This window comes from Peromyscus leucopus, chromosome 2 (genome assembly GCF_004664715.2).
Source record: "Peromyscus leucopus breed LL Stock chromosome 2, UCI_PerLeu_2.1, whole genome shotgun sequence".
Taxonomy (NCBI): domain Eukaryota; kingdom Metazoa; phylum Chordata; class Mammalia; order Rodentia; family Cricetidae; genus Peromyscus; species Peromyscus leucopus.
The window spans coordinates 122,219,960-122,240,706 of record NC_051064.1 but is presented as its reverse complement, the minus strand read 5'-3'; the positions used below and the strand labels follow the sequence as shown (position 1 = coordinate 122,240,706).

General features: G+C 40.6%; 1 protein-coding gene across 3 annotated transcripts in view; it reads right to left on the bottom strand.

The window, feature by feature from the left end:
- Nucleotides 1–20,747, bottom strand: part of Scmh1 (Scm polycomb group protein homolog 1) — a 126,850-nt gene that overhangs the window by 16,322 nt on the left and 89,781 nt on the right. For all 3 annotated transcript variants that reach the window (XM_037202903.1, XM_037202901.1, XM_037202902.1), the window contains 3 exons: nt 20,447–20,676; nt 15,715–15,841; nt 633–833 (listed from right to left, as the gene is read on the bottom strand). In XM_037202903.1, the coding sequence (XP_037058798.1) occupies nt 633–833; nt 15,715–15,841; nt 20,447–20,676 (558 nt within the window). The remainder of the gene's footprint in view (nt 1–632; nt 834–15,714; nt 15,842–20,446; nt 20,677–20,747) is intronic.

Genomic DNA, 20,747 nt, shown 5'->3' with positions numbered 1-20,747 from the left:
GACAGCTTACTAAGGAGGAAAGGGAGAAGGCTGTAAGGCAGCATTACTATTGTAAGGACTGGAAGGCTGCAGGACAAGCCTCTGTAAGCTTGGTGGGTAAAAATAAGATTTTGGACTTAAGAAAAGTGAAACAGAAACAAGGCACAGCAGGAAAGTATTTTCAGTTACAGCAAAAAGTACCACACCGTAAAACGCTCATTGTCCTCTGTCCTGGGTTCAGCTCCCTTGTATGGGTCCTAGAAACCCAGAAGCTAAGGAAGTAGAGGAATAGGAGGAAGTCAGAAGTTCCCTGAAGCCATTTGGGGAAATTCTCTTGTGGCAACAACATAACCCCTATGTATCCTTCCTCTGGAATGGTTTTAAGCCACACACTCATATATTCTGTGGGGACAGGAGAGGACTGTTCAAAGGCTGTGTTAGGCAGTCTGGCTTTTCTTGGCAGAGATGTATGGCACATACCATATATGGCACATGGTTCAGAAGAGCCTAGAGCTGGAAGTGAGAACTCTTGAGGAATGGGATACTTTTGCATTCTCCAGAATTGGTAACTGTGAACTTGGAATTAGGATGTCTCATTAGAATGAAGGCCTGCCCCTCTGGCTAGGAAGTCAAACCAGCTTGAAAGTGGTTACCTGAGATGACCTCACCGCCATGGCCCTGTTTGAGAAAGCTGAAGACAGTTTTCTGGTGATAAGCACAGTCAATGCAAGCCTGGACAGCCTGCTGCAGCACCACAGAGGCACGGGCTGGCCCAAAATGGTCAGGAAGTCGTTGGATCTTCTTCTTATCCAAGTGGGGGCCTGTGCTGCCGCTCTTGTTCAAGTAGATACAAACTATAGGAAACAAAGAAGCCAAGAACCTTACGGTGTGCCTGGCAGAGAGAAGTCAGAGTGCAGCTCTCTTCCATCTGCTAAACTCTGGACTTGGCTCCACTGCAGTCCCCACAGCTGCACCACAAAACACAGTGGTGGTACAGGGGGCTTGGAAAATCCCATGCCTAGTTGCCACCAGCCCAAGGTCTCTGGGGACACAGCCTACTAGGAGAAAAACCCAGAATGGAAATCAAGGCACAGAACTTGTGTTGTTTTCTGGGCCCTGAAAAGAAAATGTAAACTCTGTTCTTTCCTAGATGTCTCTAAGGTGAGTCAGATAACAAGTGAAGAAACAGCCAACAGCACTGTGGGAACCAGACAGCAGACTGGAGAAGTAGCCACTGACACAGCAGACCCCAAGAAGCTTTGTGTCCTGAAGCAGGAAGGAGGCTGACTTGAAGACACCTAATTGGCAGAATAAAGGTGCCTATAAGGGTCAATCTAGGAAAAGGAGGATCAGTTTAGGTCTCTTAAGAATAGGGAGCAGGGGACTATGGAGATGTTCAGTGGATCCAGTGCTTGCTGTACAAGCTTGAGGACTAAGTCAGGGCCACAAGAACCCATGTGAACACTAGGTAAGCATGAGGACCACCTATACTCTAAACACTTGCAAGGCAGAGTACAGACAGGAGCCTGCTGGAGCTAGCTACATCCACTATCCCATGTTGGTGAGCTTTGAGTTCAACTGAGAGACCCTGCCTCAGTGAACAAGGTAGAAAGAGATCCAGACTATTGGCCTCTATACGCGCGCGCACGCACGCACACTCTCTCACACACACACAAACACACATACTACACAAATATACATGAAAAAAAAAAAAAAAAAAAAAAAAGACCGGGCGGTGGTGGCACACGCCTTTGATAGCCTTTGATACCAGCACTCGGGAGGCAGAGCCAGGTGGATCTCTGTGAGTTCGAGGCCAGCCTGGTCTACAAAGTGAGTTCTAGGAAAGGCGCAAAGTTACACAGAGAAACCCTGTCTCAAAAAACCAAAAACCAAACCAAACCAAAACAACAACAAAAAACCAGGACATGGTGGTGAACACTTGTAATTCCAGCACTTAAGATTCTGAGGTGAGATTATGAGTTCAAATTTAAGAAAAAAAAAAAAACAGCAATAACAAAAAGCAAAAAGTAAAAAAAGAAGCTGGGCGGTGGTGGTGCACACCTTTAATCCCAGCACTTGGGAGGCTGAGGCAGGTGGATCCCTGTGAGTTTGAGGCCAGCCTGGTCTACAGAGGGAGATCCAGGACAGTCATGGATATACAAGAGGAACCCTGTCTCAAAACAAAACAATGCTCCCCTCCCCCATGAAAGAAAAAGAAAAAAAAAAAAAAAAGGGAGGATTTTCATGTTTGGTGTGTTGCCCTAGTACTGAAATTGCTAAAAATGGAGGAACTCAGAGACAAGACACTTACAAATGTTCATAGTAGTTTATTTTCAATAATCTCAAATTGAAATTAGTGCAAGTGTCCATCAGCAGGAGAATGACCACACAAACTAGGTAGGGTGTGTTCATTTAATGGAATACCACTTGGCAGAAAGAAAACCTTGACCTATGGATAGGCACAAAAACATAAGTGCCTTTCAAAAAAAATTTTTTTTGAGTGAAAGAAACCAGATACAAGAGTACATACAGACAGCATGGCTAATTTATATTAAATTCAAGATCTACAAAATCTAACTCATGATAAAAAGATTTCAATCACAGTGGAGACAAAGACTGACGGCAAGGAGCCTGATGGAACTTCTGGGGTGACAAAAGTGTCCTGTGTTTTGATCACGGGGGGGACATAGCAGTTACACAGGTGCTGACATTCATTAAAATTCAGCAAACTGGCCGGGTGGTGGTGGCACATGCTTTTAATCCCAGCACTTGGGAGGAAGAGGCAGGTGGATCTGAATTTGAGGCCAGCCTGGTCTACATAGTGAGTTCCAGGACAGCCAAGGCTACACAAAGAAACCCTGTCTCAAAAAATGCAAAAAATAAAATAAAATTCAGCAAATTGTAAATGAGTGTACAATATATTTGCAACTAAGATTTGTATATCTAATGGATGTAAGTCTTATATGATTCTTCTAATGGTGATTTTCAAATTAATTTTACATGACTCATATGGTGAAACACCAAATGGCAACCCTCAACCTTTAGAAGACTGCCAGTTTTAGAACATGGCTCTGAAAGTCTTCAATGCCTATCATTGTTCTCTGTCACACTTGACCAACAGACAGCAGTAGGCATGACACTGTGCCAGTTTCTGGGCCTAGGATTAAGAAACCAGCAGCTTCTACTTCTTGTTTCTTGGTGTATTTACTCTTGGATCGCAACTATTTATTATGTGTAAGAAAACAAACCATCTTGAGGAGAGGTTCATGTGGAGAAACAGGCAGAACCAATATGCCAGTCATGTGGGAAAGTGGATCCCTAGTCAGTTCCACTCCCCATCTGGCACGGTATGCAATACATGAGCTGTCTTCACAGTCTGCCCTCAGTGTTTCAAACTATCAAGTTTTGTAGTTGTTTGTCACATAACAAAAGCTTATCAGAATAGATTCTGATACAAGATGCTTCAGTAACAAATGCCAAACACATGACATTGGCTTTGGAACAGAGGGAGGGGGGCAGAAAGCAGCACAAACAAAATCCCAGTGGGGACTCAAGTCCTGGGGTAGTGATTATTTTTTCTTTAGTGCTGGGGATCAAATCCAGAGCCTCATCCAGCAAGTGCTCTACCACTGAGCTACATTCCCAGGTCCTTTAAGAGTTTTAATGGAAGCCTCAAGTTGCCCAGAAGGCTCTCCGTCAAGAGTTTAGGAAAGTGAAGACAATATAACTGAAGATGAAGGATGGGGCACATGTGCTAGGAAGGGACTGGAAGTTTGATAGGATTGTTGCCCATAATAGCATAAAACAGAAAGTGTACTTGAGCTCAATGAAATAGCTAAGATATTTAAAGCCATCAAAGTGCTACCTGCCTTCTTGCTGCTTATGATAAAATGTTAAGATGAGAGATAAAATCCTGTATTGAGAAGTAAAAAAGAAGGTGGGGGTTGGTGGTACATATCTTAAATCCTAGTATTCATAACAGAGGCAGGTGGATCTCTGAGTCTGGGGCCAGTCTGGGTCTACGTCGTGAGTACCAGGCCAGCCAGGGCTACATAGTGAAACCCTGTCTTCTCAAAAAACTAAAAAAGAATCAGAAGAATGTCTAAGAATATGCTTTATGAATTTCTTTCAGACCAAAGATTTCCACAGGAATTTGCTGAGGGAAACCCTTGCAGACTTTTTTTCTTTATACAACAAGATTAATTTTTTTCCTCTTTAAAAATATCAACCCCCTCTTCCACAAATCTCTCCCATGTTCCCCTCCTTCCCTTCCCTCTCAAATTCATGGCCTCTTTTTCTTTATTAAGATTCTCCAGGGTGCTTTTAGCTGTAGCTACAGAAGAAGCAAACCCTGATTCTACTCAGAGAAACCCCTCAAACTGTCAAGATAGTCATTTTGTTAGAATGATTGCCGACATGAACTTAGAAGGTTCAGAGACAGTACAAAATGGAAAACATCTGTTCCTCTGCCCCCACGCCTTCTTTTTTAAAAAATCTTCTCTCATATATTACATTCCAACCACAGTTTCTCCTTCTTCCTCTCCTCCCAGCTCCACCTCCCCTCTGCCCCAGATTTATTCCTCCACTGTTTCCCTTCAGAAAAGGACAGGCCTCCCAGGAATATCAACCAAACATGGCATATCAAGTTGCAATAAGACTAGGTGTCTAACTACAGTCCCAGAGGACCTGACACACTCTTCTGGCCTCTATAGGTAACACATATGCATGTAATACACAGGTACATACTTGCAGGCAAAATAGACATATACATAATATATACATACACACATATATACATATATGCATACACACACACACACACACACACACACACACACACACACACACACACGTATCCTGCCTTCACTTCTTAATCTCTTTGTACTCCCAACCTTTCTTAGGCAAGGAGAAAAGAGAAGACTAGGTAGTCTAATGGCAAAGGACAAATAGAACTACAAAATGTCTAGGAAGCAGCATTGGACCTAACTAAGGAATTGGCTCATGTGCTCATATGAATTCCAGAATGTCTGCAATTAGTGACTGCTGCACACTATAAAGTCATCCTAACCCTGGCCCACAGCTACATGTTTGCTATGTGACTCTTTAGTTCACGGGTCTTCTGATGGAGAGGAACAACATCCAAGTCCTGTGGCTAAGAAATGTCATATAAGAGGACTTGTGCACCTGCACCTCATTCAGAGGACGAGATAGATGGTGGACCTGTTGCCTCATGTTGTAAGGAGATGAGACTTTTGATGAAGAGTCCTGTGAGGAAACAATTAACTTCTCAAGTAGGAAAAGTGTAAATAATTTATATATAGAGGGTTGTCTGAAGTAGTTTTAAAATATAGCTCATGATTCTTTAACCCGCCTCCACTAAGAGGTGAGGTCTGATTAGGGATTCCTTATTCTTGAATTTAGGTTCTGTGGCTAACTGATTAATAGAATATAGTTGAAATGATGCTAAGTTTGGGGCTTGGGCATTAGGGTCTTTCTAACCATAGTCTACTGAATTGTCTGGGAAGAGGCATCTCAATTGAGAAAATGCTTCCACATGATCGGCCTACGGGCAAGTCTGTAGAGCATTTTCTTTTTCTTTTTTTTTTTTTTTTTTGGTTTTTTTCAAGACAGGGTTTCTCTGTGTAGCTTTACGCCTTTCCTGGAACTCACTTGGTAGCCCAGGCTGGCCTCGAACTCACAGAGATCCGCCTGGCTCTGCCTCCCGAGTGCTGGGATTAAAGGCGTGCGCCACCACCGCCCAGCTGAGCATTTTCTTGATTGGCGATTGATGTGGTAGGGCCCAGCCCACTGTGGGTAGTACTAACCCTGGGCAGGTGGTCCTGGATGGTATAAGAAAGTAGGCTGGCCGGGCGGTGGTGGCACACGCCTTTAATCCCAGCACTCGGGAGGCAGAGCCAGGCGGATCTCTGTGAGTTCGAGGCCAGCCTGGGCTACCAAGTGAGTTCCAGAAAAGGCGCAAAGCTACACAGAGAAACCCTGTCTCGTAAAACCAAAAAAAAAAAAAAAAAAAAAAAAAAAAAAGTAGGCTGAGTAAGTCATGAGGAGCAAGCCACTACACAGATTCCTATATGGCTTCTGCTTCAGTCCTTGCCTCTAAGTTGCTGCCCTGAGTTCCTTTGAGGGTTGACAGTGATGTGAAATTGCAAACCTTTCCTTACCAAGTTTCTTTCTTTCTTTTTTTTGAGACAGGGTTTCTCTGTGTAGCTTTGAAGCCTGTCCTGTCCTGGAACTTGCTCTGTAGACCAGGCTGGCCTCAAACTCAGAGATCTGCCTGCCTCTGCCTCCCCAGTACTGGGATTAAAGGCATATGCCACCACTGCCTGGCTCTATCAAGTTTCTTTTGATCATGCTGTTTTTTTTTTTTTTTTTTTTTTTGTTGTTGTTTTACTGTTATTTTTGAGACAGGGTTTCTATGTATAGCCCAGGCTGTCCTGGAACACGCTTTGTAGACCAGGCTGGCCTCAAACTCAGAGATCTGCTTGCCTCTGCCTCCCAAGTGCTGGAATTAAAGGTGTCCACTATTACTACTGGGCTTGGTCATGCCATTTTATCACAGCAATAGAAAACTGTAAGTTAGGATGATCAAAGAATCAGTCGACTCTCTAGACATAAAGAGTTGAAGCCCAACTTGGACAATAATGAAAGATTGTCTCAAAACAAAACAAAACAACCATGGTGTTGGGGATTTAGCTCAGTGGTAGAGTGTTTGCTTAGCAAGTACAAGGACTGAGTTTGGTCCTCAGCTCTGGAAAAAGAAAATCAAAACAAAAACAAACAATCCCCCATCAATAAAACCAAAACAATAAATATTAAAAGAATTCAGGTGGAAAAACCATCTTACTTATAGGATAATATCTCAGAAATCATGCAAACATAGAGAAAATATAATGAAATATCTAAATTATTGAGAGAAGCCCCCACCAACTTAGACTTCTGAACCCCATAAAATCTAAAGTCAATAATACAAGTTTACACCCAAAGAAACTCAAAAAAGAGGAAATTAAGCTCAGACTAAGCAGAAGAGAATAAAGATTAGAGGAGATCCACAACTCCTCTTGTAGCATGAATCTTAGAGAGTCTTATTAATAAAAACAAATCCGGGCCAGGTATTGGGGTGAACACTCGAAGATCAGAGAGACAGAACAAGCCACAGCTAACCTCAACCTGGCCAACTTCTCAGCTGGTCTTGTTTCCTCAGACTGGAAGCTTCTGTGTCCTCATCCCAATGGCTCTCAGCTGAACTGCTGCTGTTCAAAATCTAAAAGCTTAACCAGCCAAAATGCTTCTAGTTTCTGGTCCTCACGCCTTATATACCTTTCTACCACCACTTTCTGGGATTAAAGGCGTGAATCACCATGCTTGGCTGTATCCTTGAACAGATGGATCTCTGCCTCTGGAATGCTAGGATTAAAGGCATGTGCTACCACTGCCTATCCTAAGTATCTAGTGGCTTTTCTGTTCTCTGAGCCCAGATAAGTTTATTAGGGTACACAATATTTTGGGGAACACAATACCACCACATCCTCTTTACCAGGGACTCCACAGCTACCACACTTGGCCAGAGCCCAGAATGGGGAAATAGCAATGAAAGAACAAAACACACCTGTGGTGGTTTGAAAGAAAATGGCCCCTAAAGGAAGCAGCACTATTAGGAGGTGTGGCCTTTTTGGAAGAAGAGTGTCACTGTGGGGGTGGGCTTTGAGGTCTTATATACACTCAAGCCACAACCAGTGTTCAGTCCGCTTCCTGTTGCCTGCAAGATGTAAAACTCTCAGTTACTTCACCAGCACCATGTCTGCCTGCATGCAGCCATGTCCTACCATGATGATAATGGACTGAACCTCTGAAACTGTGAGCTCCCAGTTAAATGTTTTTCTTATAAGAATTGCTGTGTCTCTTCACAGCAACAGAAACCCTAAGACAATACTCAGCCATCAAAGGTGAGACTAGATATTTATACCCACAAACATCTGGAGCATCATAATGCCAGATGCCTAGATCCCAATGAAAACACAAACATGAACAACCAAGACAATATTCCTCCAGCAGAAGCCACTAGCCCTACTGTAGTAGGCTCTGAGGACCTTAAAGTGGACATAAATAAATGCCTTAATGAAGCCCATGAAAACAGAAATAGTTGACTGAAATAATGAAAACAACTTAAGACACGAGAGTAGAATTTAGCAAAGAAATAGAATTGCTAAATAAAAGTCAAATTGAAGCCGGGCGGTGGTGGTGCACGCCTTTAATCCCAGCACTCGGAGGCAGAGCCAGGGGGATCTCTTGTGAGTTTGAGGCCAGCCTGGGCTACCAAGTGAGCTCCAGGAAAGGCGCAAAGCTACACAGAGAAACCCTGTCTCGAAAAACCAAAAAAAGTCAAATTGAAATAAAATTAAAAATGAAAAACTCAGGAAGTTAAGACTCACCAACAGATCAAAAGACATGGAAGTGAGAATTTCATGTCTTGAAGACAAAGTAGAAGAAATGGATAGTTTGGCCAAAGAAAATATTAAATATAAAAAAAAAATCCAGGTACAAAACATCCACGAAATCTGGGACACTATGAAAAGACCAAATCTATGAATAATATAGAGGAAGGAGAAGAAACTAGGTCAAAGGCACAGAAAGTATTTTTAACAGAATCATAGAAGACAAATTCCCCAACCCAAAGCAAGAGATGTTTATCAAGGTACACAGGAGGCATACAGAACACCAAACAGCACCAGAAAAGAAAATCCCCATGACACATGATAATCAAAAGACTGAATGCACAGGACAAAGAAAGGATATTGAAAGCTGCAAGGGAGAAAGACCAAGGCACATACAAAGGCAGGCCCCTTAGAATAGCACCTGAATCTTCAATGGAGATTAGGAAAGGCAGAGGGGCCTGGATATATTTTCTACAAACTGAGAGACTACAGATGCTAACCCAGACCACTATACACTACCAATCATAATAGATGGAGAAAGAAAAATATTTCTGGCTAAAACCAAATTTAAACAATTTCTGTCTATCAATCCAGCTCTACAGAGGCACTAGAAGGAAAACTTCAGTCTGAAGGGAAAGTTAACTATACCATGAGGATTAAATAATCCCAGAATAGTCAATCAAAAAAGACAATAAAAACATACCATGAGAACAAAATAATAGGCATTAATAAACACTGATCAATAAGTAGTATCTCTCAATATCAACAGTCTCATTTACTCAATAAAAAGACTGGATTAGAAAATAGGATCCATCTTTCTGCTGTATCCAAAAAACACACCTCACTATCAAGGACAGATAGCATTTCAGGGCAAAGGGATGGGAAACAATATTCCAAGCAAATGGAATGAATAAACAAGCAGACTATAATCTAATCTAATTAGGAGAGATAGGGAAAGACACAACATATTCATTAAAGGCAAAACCACACAAAAAGGATATTATAATTCTAAACATTTATGCATCAAACACAAGGGCACTTGTCTTAGGGTTTCTATTGCTGTGAAGAGACACCATGACCATGGCAACTCTTCTTTCCTTTTCTTTTTAAGATTTATTTATTTGTCATATATACAGTGTTCTGCCTGCATGTATCCCTGCAAGCCAGAAGAGGGCACCAGATGTCATTACAGATGGTTGTGAGTCACCACGTGGTTACTGGGACTTGAACTCAGGACCTCTGGAAGAGCAGCCAGTGCTCTTAACCTCTGAGCCATCTCTCCAGACCACCTATGGCAACTCTTATAAAGGAAAACAATTAATTGGCTTAAAGTTTCAGAGGTTTATTAGTTCATTATCATCCTGGCGGGTGGCATGCAGGCAGACGTGCTGGAGAAGGAGTTGAGAGTTATATATCTTGATCTGCAGGCAACAGGAAGAGACTATCACATTGGGTGTGGCTTGAGCACATATGAGATCTCAAGACCTACCTCCACAGTGACACACTTCTTTAAAAAAGGCCACACCTATTAATAGTACCACTCAATATAGGCCAAGTATTCAAACATGTAAGTCTACGGGGGCCATACCTATTCACACTATCACAGCACTCACTGTCATAAAGAAGCACTGTGACAGCTAAAGTTACATATTTGCCCTAAGGACTCTACACACTTGCTCATCCATGTTCATTGCTGCTCTATTCATAATATCCAGGAATTGGAAAGAGGCTAGATGTTCATCACCTGATGGATGGATAATAAAAATGTACATTTACACAATGGAATATTATTTAGCTGTTAAAAAGTGAAATTATAAAACAGGTAAATAGATTTAGCTAGAAACAATTATCTTGAGATATCCCAGACCCCAAAAGACAAATGTTGCATGTTTTCTCTTATATGTGGATGTTAACTTTTAACTTTAAAAACGTGTGTTTCTATTAGAATAACCAGAGAGGTTAGACAGATAGTAAGGGAACAGAGGGAGAAGGTGATCTTCTAAGGAGAGAGAAATAGAATATAGTGTTACAAAGAGATGAAGGGAAACTAGAATAGGAGGATAAAATAGGGAGGAGATGAGAGGGCAGGGTGAGGGAGTGACTATGGAGAGAGTCAACTAATAATGAGTTTCCTTTTGAAAAGCCATTTGGAAACCTACAACTCTAGAAATATCCTAAAATATACACATATATGAAAGGAATTTAAATGGAGGCACTAAGGGGGAGATAATGCCCCAACTAGACATCTTAAGCCATCAAGTTAAAATCTCCAGTGCTAGGATGGATTACATATTGTTGAGTTGTCGACTAAACGGGTCCCAGAGGTCCTATCCCAAATATTACAGGCTATTGGTTACCCTTGGCAACCTGGTGGTAAGGCTATATTGTTGAAGACATCATTTATTTATGTCATTGAACTTGGAGAAATAAAGCTGATGGTCAACTAGAAGCTTTACTCTTGCCGACTGACATTCATGTTGCTGGAAGATATTTTGCACGCTACCAGAGGAGAAAAGTAATCATCAATTATCATCCAACTACAAACCTGTGCTCTACAACAGCAACCTGCCTACAACATATACTGGTGCAATAGTAGCACAGTCATTAGGAGAGTAATCAGACATTTTTAATTGAATGGAAGGCCCACTCTATGAGATGGAACCCATACCTGACACTGATGAAGTGGCCAAGAACCTGGGACTAGATAAGTCATGGGCCTTAGTGTAGAAGTTACTATTATTATTCTGCTAAAGGAACATAGCAATAAAGCGATTTCTAATGACATACAGCTATGCCTATAGATCAGTGCCTAGTCCAGCCCTCATCAGAGAAGCTCTTCTTGCAGTAGATGGGAATTAACACAGACATCCACAATTAGACAATGTACAAAGTGAGAAACTTTCGAGCACTCATTTCTTAATGGCTCAAGGATCTAAGTGGAAAGGATATACTGAGGAGAAAGGCTGTAAGAGCCAGAGGTAGTAGATAGATGACTTCAAGGAAACTGTGTCTTCCAGACACAACAGAGCTGATACACACCTGAACTCAAGAGATTGGACAGCATGCACAAACCTACACAAATTCATATCAGACAAAAATCCCACCAATGCAAAGGGGACAAAAAGAAGCTATTTATAATTGTTACCTGCTGGGAAAGGGAAACTCAGTTTTCCCCAATGGAGTGATACTGGATATATCAACCACACTCTAAGGCAGACCCTATGTCAAGGACAACATAAAAAGATCTCCATATTTTTTGTGTGCTTTTGTTTTGCTTTGGTATGTTTTGTCATATATTTGGTCTTATTTTTTGTTTTAATTTTCATTTTGCTTTGTTTTTTTTGAGAGAGAGAGAGAGAGGAAGAGAGAGAGAGAACATGAAGTTGGGTGGGTAAGAAGGAGGGGAGAATCTGTGAGCAGTTGGGGAAGGGAAAGAATATGATCAAAATATATTGTATAAAAAATTGAAATAAAAATTTAAGAGTATATTATGAATACAATTTTTTGCCCATAATTGAATTAATCTAGATGAATGGAACAGTTTGTTGAAAGACAATCTCCTGAGACCTAGTCAAGAAGAAAAGTACAGGGCTGAGTATAATGATACATGATTGTAATCTTAGCTTCTCAGGAAGCTACGGTAGGGTTGCTTGAGTTCAAGAGTTCAGGGACAGTCTGGGCCAAAAAAAGACATTTTCTCTTAACAAAATATGAAAATAAAGTTGGGTGGTGGTGACACACACCTTTAATCCCAGCACTTGAGAGGCAGAGGCAGGTAGAGTTCTGAGTTTGAGGCCAGTCTGGTCTACAGAGTGAGTTCCAGGGCTACACAGAAAAACTCTGTCTCAAAAATAAAAGAAAGAGAGAGAGAGAGAGAGAGAGAGAGAGAGAGAGAGAGAGAAAGAGAGAGAGAGAGAGAGAGAGAGAGAGAGAGAGAGAGAGAGAGAGAGAGAGAGAAGAGAGGGAAAGAAAAAGAGAGAAAGAAACAGAAATTGAAATAAGCATACATCTATTGAACCAATTGTATAAATAATTAGTAACCTTCCCGAATACAAAGTACCAGGCCCAGATAGGGTTACTGGTAAGTTCTACCAAACATTTAAGAGACAAACTATATCAATTCTATAAATCAATCAATCTCTCTCTCTCTCTCTCTCTCTCTCTCTCTCTCTCTCTCTCTCTCTCTCTCTCTCTCTCTCTCTCCCTCTCTCTCCCTCTCTGTTTCTCCAGACAGGGTGTCTCTGTGTAGCCCTGGCTGTCCTGGAACTCAACTCTGTAGACCAGATTGGCCTCAAACTCACAGAGATTGGCCTTCCTCTGCCTCCCAAGTGCTGGGATTAAAGGTATGCGCCACTACCACCTGACTCTATAAATCTCTTTTGGAAGACAAAAACAGAAGGAATATTTGTCAAACTCATTCTATGAGGTCAGCATTATTTTAATACCCAAACCAAAGAAATAACAATTAAAAGAAAATTGTAGACCAACATCTCTCATGAACATGGATGTCAAAATCTTCAACAAACATTAGAGAAATCTTACCCAATATTGTATCAAAGAATTGTATGACATGAAAAACAGAATTTATCCCAAGTTGGAAGACTTATCCAACATGCAAAAAACCCCTGATAAATGTAAGCTTGGTATGGTGGCTCACATCTATAATGCCAGCATTCAGGAGACTGAGGCAGGAGGATTGTGAGTTTGAGGCCAGTGTAGGATATGATTTAGAGCAAGGCCTTACCCTTCAAAAAATTTAAAAAAACAAAAAAAAAAAAAAACCAAAAAAAAAAAAAAACCTCTTAATCATATTTACAGGCTAAATAAAAAACACATCAATATATTCAGAAACACAATACTCATTTTTAATAAAATCTCTTCAGAAAATAAAAAATAGGCAATTCCTTTAACGTGTTAAATACTTAACACAGACTCCTACAGTTGACATATGAAACAGTGAGAAACTAAGAGAACTCCCATTAAGATGAGGAACAAAGTAGGAGTATCTCCTCTCACCACTCCTCTTCAGCATCACAATGCAAGTTCTAGATAATGCATTATGATGTGAAAAGAAAAGTATACACATTAGCAAATAAAAAACCTTCCCTGGATCACAAATGATTTTCTACATAGAAATATGAAAAAAGAAAAGAAAAGAAAAGAAAAACCAAGCAAAAAAACAAAGCAACCTGGAACTAAAAAGTAATTGTAAAAGGCTGCAGAATATAAAGTTAATATTTAAAACTCACTTTGCTCTATATTAACAATGTTTTAATGAAAATACATTATCATTACAATAGTTCTAAAGGAGTAATATTTAGGTTTTAACATAATAAGATATGGGACTTTATTAGTAATATCATGTTATTTTGAAAAAAAAAAAAAGAAATCAAAGTACCAAATTAGTGGAGAGCATAATATAACTCACTGCTAAGAAATTAGGGTCTGGGGATTTAGCTCAGTGGTAGAGCACTTGCTAAGCAAGTGCAAGGCCCTGGGTTCAGTGCTCAGCTAAAAAAAAAAAAAAAAAAAAAAAAAAAAAAACCCAAAAAAATAAATTAGTCTTTCTCAAATTGATCTTGAGATTCTACATAATCCCAGTCATAACCCCAGAAAGTAGGGCTGGAGAGATGGCTCGGTGGTTCTCTTGCAGAAGACCAGGGGTTTGGTTCCTGGCACCCACACTGGATTGCTTACAACTGCCTGTAACTCCAGTTCCAAGTATCTGACGCCCTCTTCTGGCCTCCATATGCATCAGCACACATGTATACATACACACTTAAGCACGTACACGTACACTTAAAAAAAAAAAAAAAGAGTCCCAGAAAATTATTTTCTGGATAGCTACAAATGAAACCTGAGTTTTGCACAGAGAGGCACAAGACCCAGACTAACCACTATAGTATTAAAGGTGAAGAAAAAAGTTGGGGGCCTGAAACTTCATGACCTCAAAACTTAGTACATAGCCCTGCAGCCATGGCACTGTAATATTGGTAAGTAAATAGAAAAACAGAACAGATATAGAGCCCAGAAATAAACTTACAGGAGGAGTCACCTTGTTTTTGACAAAGGAGTAAAGGCAGTCTCCTCAACAAATTGTGTTGGAACAACTGAATATTCACATGTCAACCCTTCCCTAACCAAAAGTCAAACAATAACAAAACATCTAGACAGACCTTGTATATGATACAGGAAGGCCCTGTATTTTGAAGTTATTTGGAGAGGAAACCATGGCTGAGTAGCCCTTCTGCTCTAACATTTTAGAGTCTGTGCAGAGACAGACTTAACTCATCTAACAGCAAGGAGGTCATTCTCATTTTTTAGACATCCCTGAGGAAGATAGGGTAACTATAGAGTAAGTTTTCACATAAATATCTCAATGCACACATACAAATGAGTACTTTAAGGTCACCCCACTGGTAAGGTAAGAGTAAAGGGATAGGTATTTTACAGTTAACATTATACATAGTTTATAAAATGGGGGCAGATAGGAGATAGGACTTTTGTGTGTGCCAGCCTATAACACACACACACACACACACACACACACACACACACACACACACACACACCAGGCCGATTAGCCATTCTCATCAGCTACCAAATTTTACTTTGAATCAATCATCCATTGTCTGGTCTCCAAAGTAAAATTCACTTTCACCATCAAGGTTTGCCTTCATTAAGATTGCTTTTTAAAATTCAGAAGCTTTTCATCCAAATTGAAATGGTGGTAGCCTCATGGAATGCTATAAGGCTTCTGAAAAGTGGAAGGGATCATTAAGAAGGGAGTGACCCAAGATGAGCATTACTTTAAACTGGGCCAGCAAGCTCTGAGTGTTTCCCTATTCCTTGAAACCAGCCCCAGTTTCCCACGTTTGAGTTCACAGAACAATTACCCCAGTTGTGTGTGTGTGTGTGTGTGTGTGTTTTATTGCTCTTGACAAAATGAAAGTTTCTCTGAGACTATTTCAAATGCCATAGAGAATTTTTTTAAAGATTTATTTATTTATTATGTATACAGTGTTCTGTCTGCATGTATGCCAGATATTACAGATGGATGTGAGCCACCATGTGGGTGCTGAGACTTGAACTCAGGACCTCTGGAAGAATTGCTAATGCTCTCTTAACCGCTGAGCCATCTCTCTAGCCCCTGAGAATTTTTTTTAAACTTAGGGCCTACCTAGGTTTACACATGGACAGAGTTAGTTATTGGTAGAAGACAAGAGAAAATGTAGACACTATGCCTCAAGGTCAAACTACAGTTAGTTCCATCCTCTGCTCTTACCTGTGGGGGCCTGCATGGCTGAACTGGGGATGGTGGCAGCATCTTGGGGAACAGTGCTGGTATCCGGTTCAGGGGTGCTGGTTGTTGGTGAGGTGGGTGGTGGGCTCAGCAAAGTCCGAGGTTTCCTCTGTTAAAATGGATGGGGAAAAGTTTGCTACCCATGAAAGGTAACGTCCTTTTTCATTCCTCTGTTCCTAGCACTCAGTACACCCATGAAATGAACATATTTATGAATGGAATCATATTTTATTTTCTACTCAGTAACTGGCCCCAAAGTTATACATATTCAAAGTACTTAGTAAACACTTTTCTGAATGTACGTACATGATTTTGGTCTTCTACAGAGAAAGAGCTTAATGTACTTTTATGCTAGATTCAGTATCATAAGAACTCCAAATCCTTTGTAAATTGGGCAGATAAAAGCAGAAAACATGCTATGGCTTAATGTTATTACTTTGTTTCTTTCTTTAAATGAAAATGAACCTTCCGACTCTACCAGTTGTTTTCCTCTGCCTCCTTTCTTCAGCTTATTAGCTGCTACTCCTTCCCTTAATAATCTAACAGTTCCTGATTACACGACTTTTCTAAAACCCTGCAATTTTATCTGGCTCACATCTTTACAACTTGAAGTTTTCTCTTCGATGGGAAATGTTTTCTCTTGTTTATGGTATCAATTTATGTCCATCTAGGAAGCTCTCTTACTTTTCCTCATAACTCCATACTTTGTATTGTCCATGTACTATTACTACCTGCTTGCACAGTGATGCTCCTATTAGCTTAGAGCCCTGTGAAGGTCTGAGTGTCATTCCTCACATGGCCCTTGACATATAAGTATTAATAAATGTTTATCATAAAGCATACAATACAGATTACCAATAATGGGGGTAATTAAGAAGATCTGAGAGAAACCTACTGTTGTTATTATTTTTTGCTGGAACTTAGGATGTTTCTAGAAACAGTTTCTAAAAGCCTTCTGGTATACAAGGAAACCACTACCAAGATCCAAAATTCCTCTTTCACAAAGTGCTTGTGTAAGGTACACTGCTGTATAAACCTGTCTGCCTTCTAGGGACGCATACTCTAGAAAGATCTGGTGACAGTAGCAGCCATACATAAAATGGCTTCACATGAAGAAGCCATCGTGCAAAACCCTCATTAGAAACGGACATATGCTCACATTATCAGATACTTCTGAAAGTAGAATTCCATGTAAGTAGTAAGTCATGATAGAAGGGAAATAAATGAGTTGGTGCTATTATTTCAAGGATCCCTCAGAGAGAAGCCTGGTGAGTTGAGTACCCAAATATTGTAGAAGAAAGCAGAAAGATGGAAGGTACCATTAGAACTTTAGATAGGTGTAATTACATGTATCACACAGATTCATGCATTAACTTAGCTCCATTTAAAAAGGGGAGAAAGGGGGCTCAGCACCCCATGGAAAGAAATTGTTCCAAAGTCACATAGGTGACCATAAATGGGGATGAGACCAATGTCTTTCTGTACGCTGTGAATATATGTGGTTCCCACTGGTTAATAAATAAGTTGCTTTGGTTTATGGCAAGGCAGCTTAGAGGCAGGCGGGAAATCCAAGGAGAGAGACAGGAAAGAGAAAGGCTGAGTCTGGAGAGATGCCAGAGGCCACCGAAGGAGAAGCAAGATGCCAGCAGACCGGTAATGTCATGTGGTAAAACATTGATTAATAGAAATGGGTTAATTTAAGATGAAAGAAGTAGCTAGCAAGAGGCCTGCCATAGGCCATACAGTTTGTAAATAATAAGCCTCTGAATGATTATTTTATAAGTGGCTGAGGGATCGCAGGGCCAGGAGGGACCAGAGGAATGTGGGGCCAGACGGGACCTGAGAAAACCTTCCTACTACAAACCAAAGCCTAAATGTGTCTGGTTTCTAAGACTTTCTTTTTGTTCCAAAAAGAAGCAGTGTCATCACATGGAAGAAATTTATAGAATTATGTAAAAGAATAAAAGGGGGGAATTAGGGTCAGACACTAGGACACAAAACACAGGGTACCATGAGAACGTTTACAAGAGGATGGAAAAAGAACATTGGCTACTATGTTTTCAACTTCCTGAAGGGTGCAGAGCAGAGCAATCATAATATCCAAGGTCTTAGTGTTCAAAGGATACTAAAGGTCCTTTAATATAATCATCTTCAAAAACAAGAAAACAAGAACAGAAACAAACAAACATACAAAGAAAACCACTTTGCTCTCTCCATCTTTCCCGCCTCTCCATTCTCTTAGTGGCAATGGGAGCTGCTGTGTACCATGCAGTATATCCTTCTGTCCAAACAGCTTTCCTTGCAAATGTTCATTGCTTAATGTGTTGGTCTGGTTCAAGGCCTCTGGTACACTGTCAATACTGGACCCTCGCTGACACTCTTTTCAGATATCTGCTGCTTCCTTGAGTCAGTTTTCTGGTTTTTGTTTTGGCCCTTTGTTTATTTTTTTAAATTAACATTCTTATTGTATTTCTTTATTCATTCTCTCTCTCTCTCTCTCTCTCTCTCTCTCTCTCTCTCTCTCTCTCTCTCTCTCTCTCGACAGGGTTTCTCTGTGTAGCTTTGCGCCTTTCCTGGAACTCCCTTTGGAGACCAGTCTGGCCTCGAACTCACAGAGACCCGCCTGGCTCTGCCTCCCCAGTGCTGGGATTAAAGGCATGCGCCACCACCGCCCGGCTATTTTTTTCTCTTATATTTCTTTATTTTTATTATTTTTTTTCAAGGTTTCCCTTTGGGGGACATTACAAGGGTGAAGGGCGAATACATAGGGACTGGAAAATAAGTGGGATTGGGGTGCATGATGTAAAATTCCTAAAGAACCAATAAAAAATTATGATTAAAAAAGACTGAAGATTATAATAATTTTAATATTTAGCATTCTGATTCTATGATTTCAATGTCTTTTCTTCCTACTACTCTGTTTTATTTTGAAGAGAAATTCTAGAGTAAATATATTTAAGTGGCTTGTACTTTGTTAACTACCAAAATGTATGCTAAAACAAACTCAGAAGGGTTTAGTGACAGGTAACAGATAAAATACAATTAAATCATTTTCTGAAAAAAAAAAATCATCTTCAATATTTCTGCCTTCCTCTTCCTGAAATAGACTCCTGGCAGAGACACCTAGGCCCTGAGAAACAAAGACCTGTTTGAATTCCCATTTACTAGCTCTCAGTTTTGGTTTTTGGAGTTTCTCAGATACACACATTCCCTCTTTTGACTACCCTCAAGACATGCCCACATAATCAAAACCATGGTTCTCTGGCCTTGGCATCCTTAGGGCCTTCATTCAGCCTCTCCTCTACAACATGAGAAAGAGAAGAGTGAATAAAGTGATGGTGTAATAAAGTCGTAGTTAGTAGTAGTAGTAGTAGTAGTAGTAGTAGTAGTAGTAGTAGTAGTAGTAGTAGTAACAGTGTAGTAGATAAGAGTCAGGATCAGGGTTTGGTATTAGGAGCAATGGATCAGAAATAGCACTGAATGTTATACAGAAAGATTAAGCAGTGACATTGGGAATTCAAATCCAATAAAAAAGAAAAAATAAGAGTGGTAACGTCAGGACTAAAAATCTTCCATTCGCCCATCCACTCACCCACTCATCCACTCACCCACCCATCCACTCACCCACCCGTCCATCTTCCCACCCACCCATCCATCTTGCATATACAGAACATCTCCCAAGAGACTGAGATACAAGGCACTGCAGGAGGAAAAGAGAAGAGAAAGATTAGGTGCTTGACCTTGAGGAGTTTATATTCTATAAGGACTAATGTTAGCTAGAGCTACTAACAAGCATAGCAAATCGACCGAATGACCAACTCTGGGGAAATATGAGACTGCAGTGGAGGTCCAGGGAGAACAGGACATCATTTCCACAGGGTGATTCAAGTAATCAAATCCAGGAGGGAGGCTCTGAGAAATCCTTGATCACTAGGACGTGAGTGGAGGTGAGATGCTAATAAAGGCCCTACAGGAGCTTTTTTACACCAGTGCTTTTGCTAGGGAAGCTATCAATGAAAATGATGAATGACTTAAGAGGTTGTACTTTCAGTAACCATGCTCACTGAAGCTTGACTTGATCTTTTCCCACACTAGAGGAAAGTATACAACCCTTAGGTAGAGAAGATGTGTGTGTAGTAGCAACCTTGGAACTAGATCTAGGAACCCATCAATGTCGTCTTTGTCATCACTTGCTATATGGCCTCAGGAAATCATTTCACATGTCTAAGTTTTAATTTACTCCATAATAAAGTAACACTAATAGTACCTCCCAGAGTTTTGTGATGATCATGATATGGAAGCAATAGCATCTAATATAGTCTGACATTAAATAATTAAATGAAGTTTTTAAAAGAAAGGTAGCAACAGCAAAAGAAATGTACAGAATTACATTTACAGAATTAATATACTCTCTGTTTACATGTTGGGCATCTATTCTGTGAAGGTTAATGAGAGGCAGAATATTTTATCTATGGAAGACATTGGATAGACTCTCTCAAAAACTAAAATTGGTTTCCTATCCCTACTATTCTATCTCTAACATTAGCAAACTCCAGATAAGTGCTGAACAGGGATGACAATCTAGATTTCTCTTAAAAACCACCAACTAGGTGGACAAGATGGCTAGATGTGCTCCTTTTTGAGATGAAATGTGTGGATGAATTGCCTCTTTGCTGTCCTGTACCTCTTTCTGGGAAGTCCACGTTTTACCTACCTTACTGCCAGGCTTGGGACCCCTCTTCTTTGGGAATTTCAAAGGTTCAGCTGACTTGGATGGGGTAGAGGTGGGATGGGGAATAAGGATCTTGGGTGTTCGGCCCCGCTTCTTTCCTGGTTTGCGCCCCCTCTGCCCTGGCTGATGCTCCAAGACAGTTTTGGTGCTGAGGATGCTGGGCTTCTCAGTGTTCACATCAGATGCAGGGGAAGGATTCTTTGGAATCACAACTGTAAGACAAAGATCATTCTATTAGCCTTCCTTCTGTATTCCCATGTGTCTTAGCTAGGGTTTCTATTGC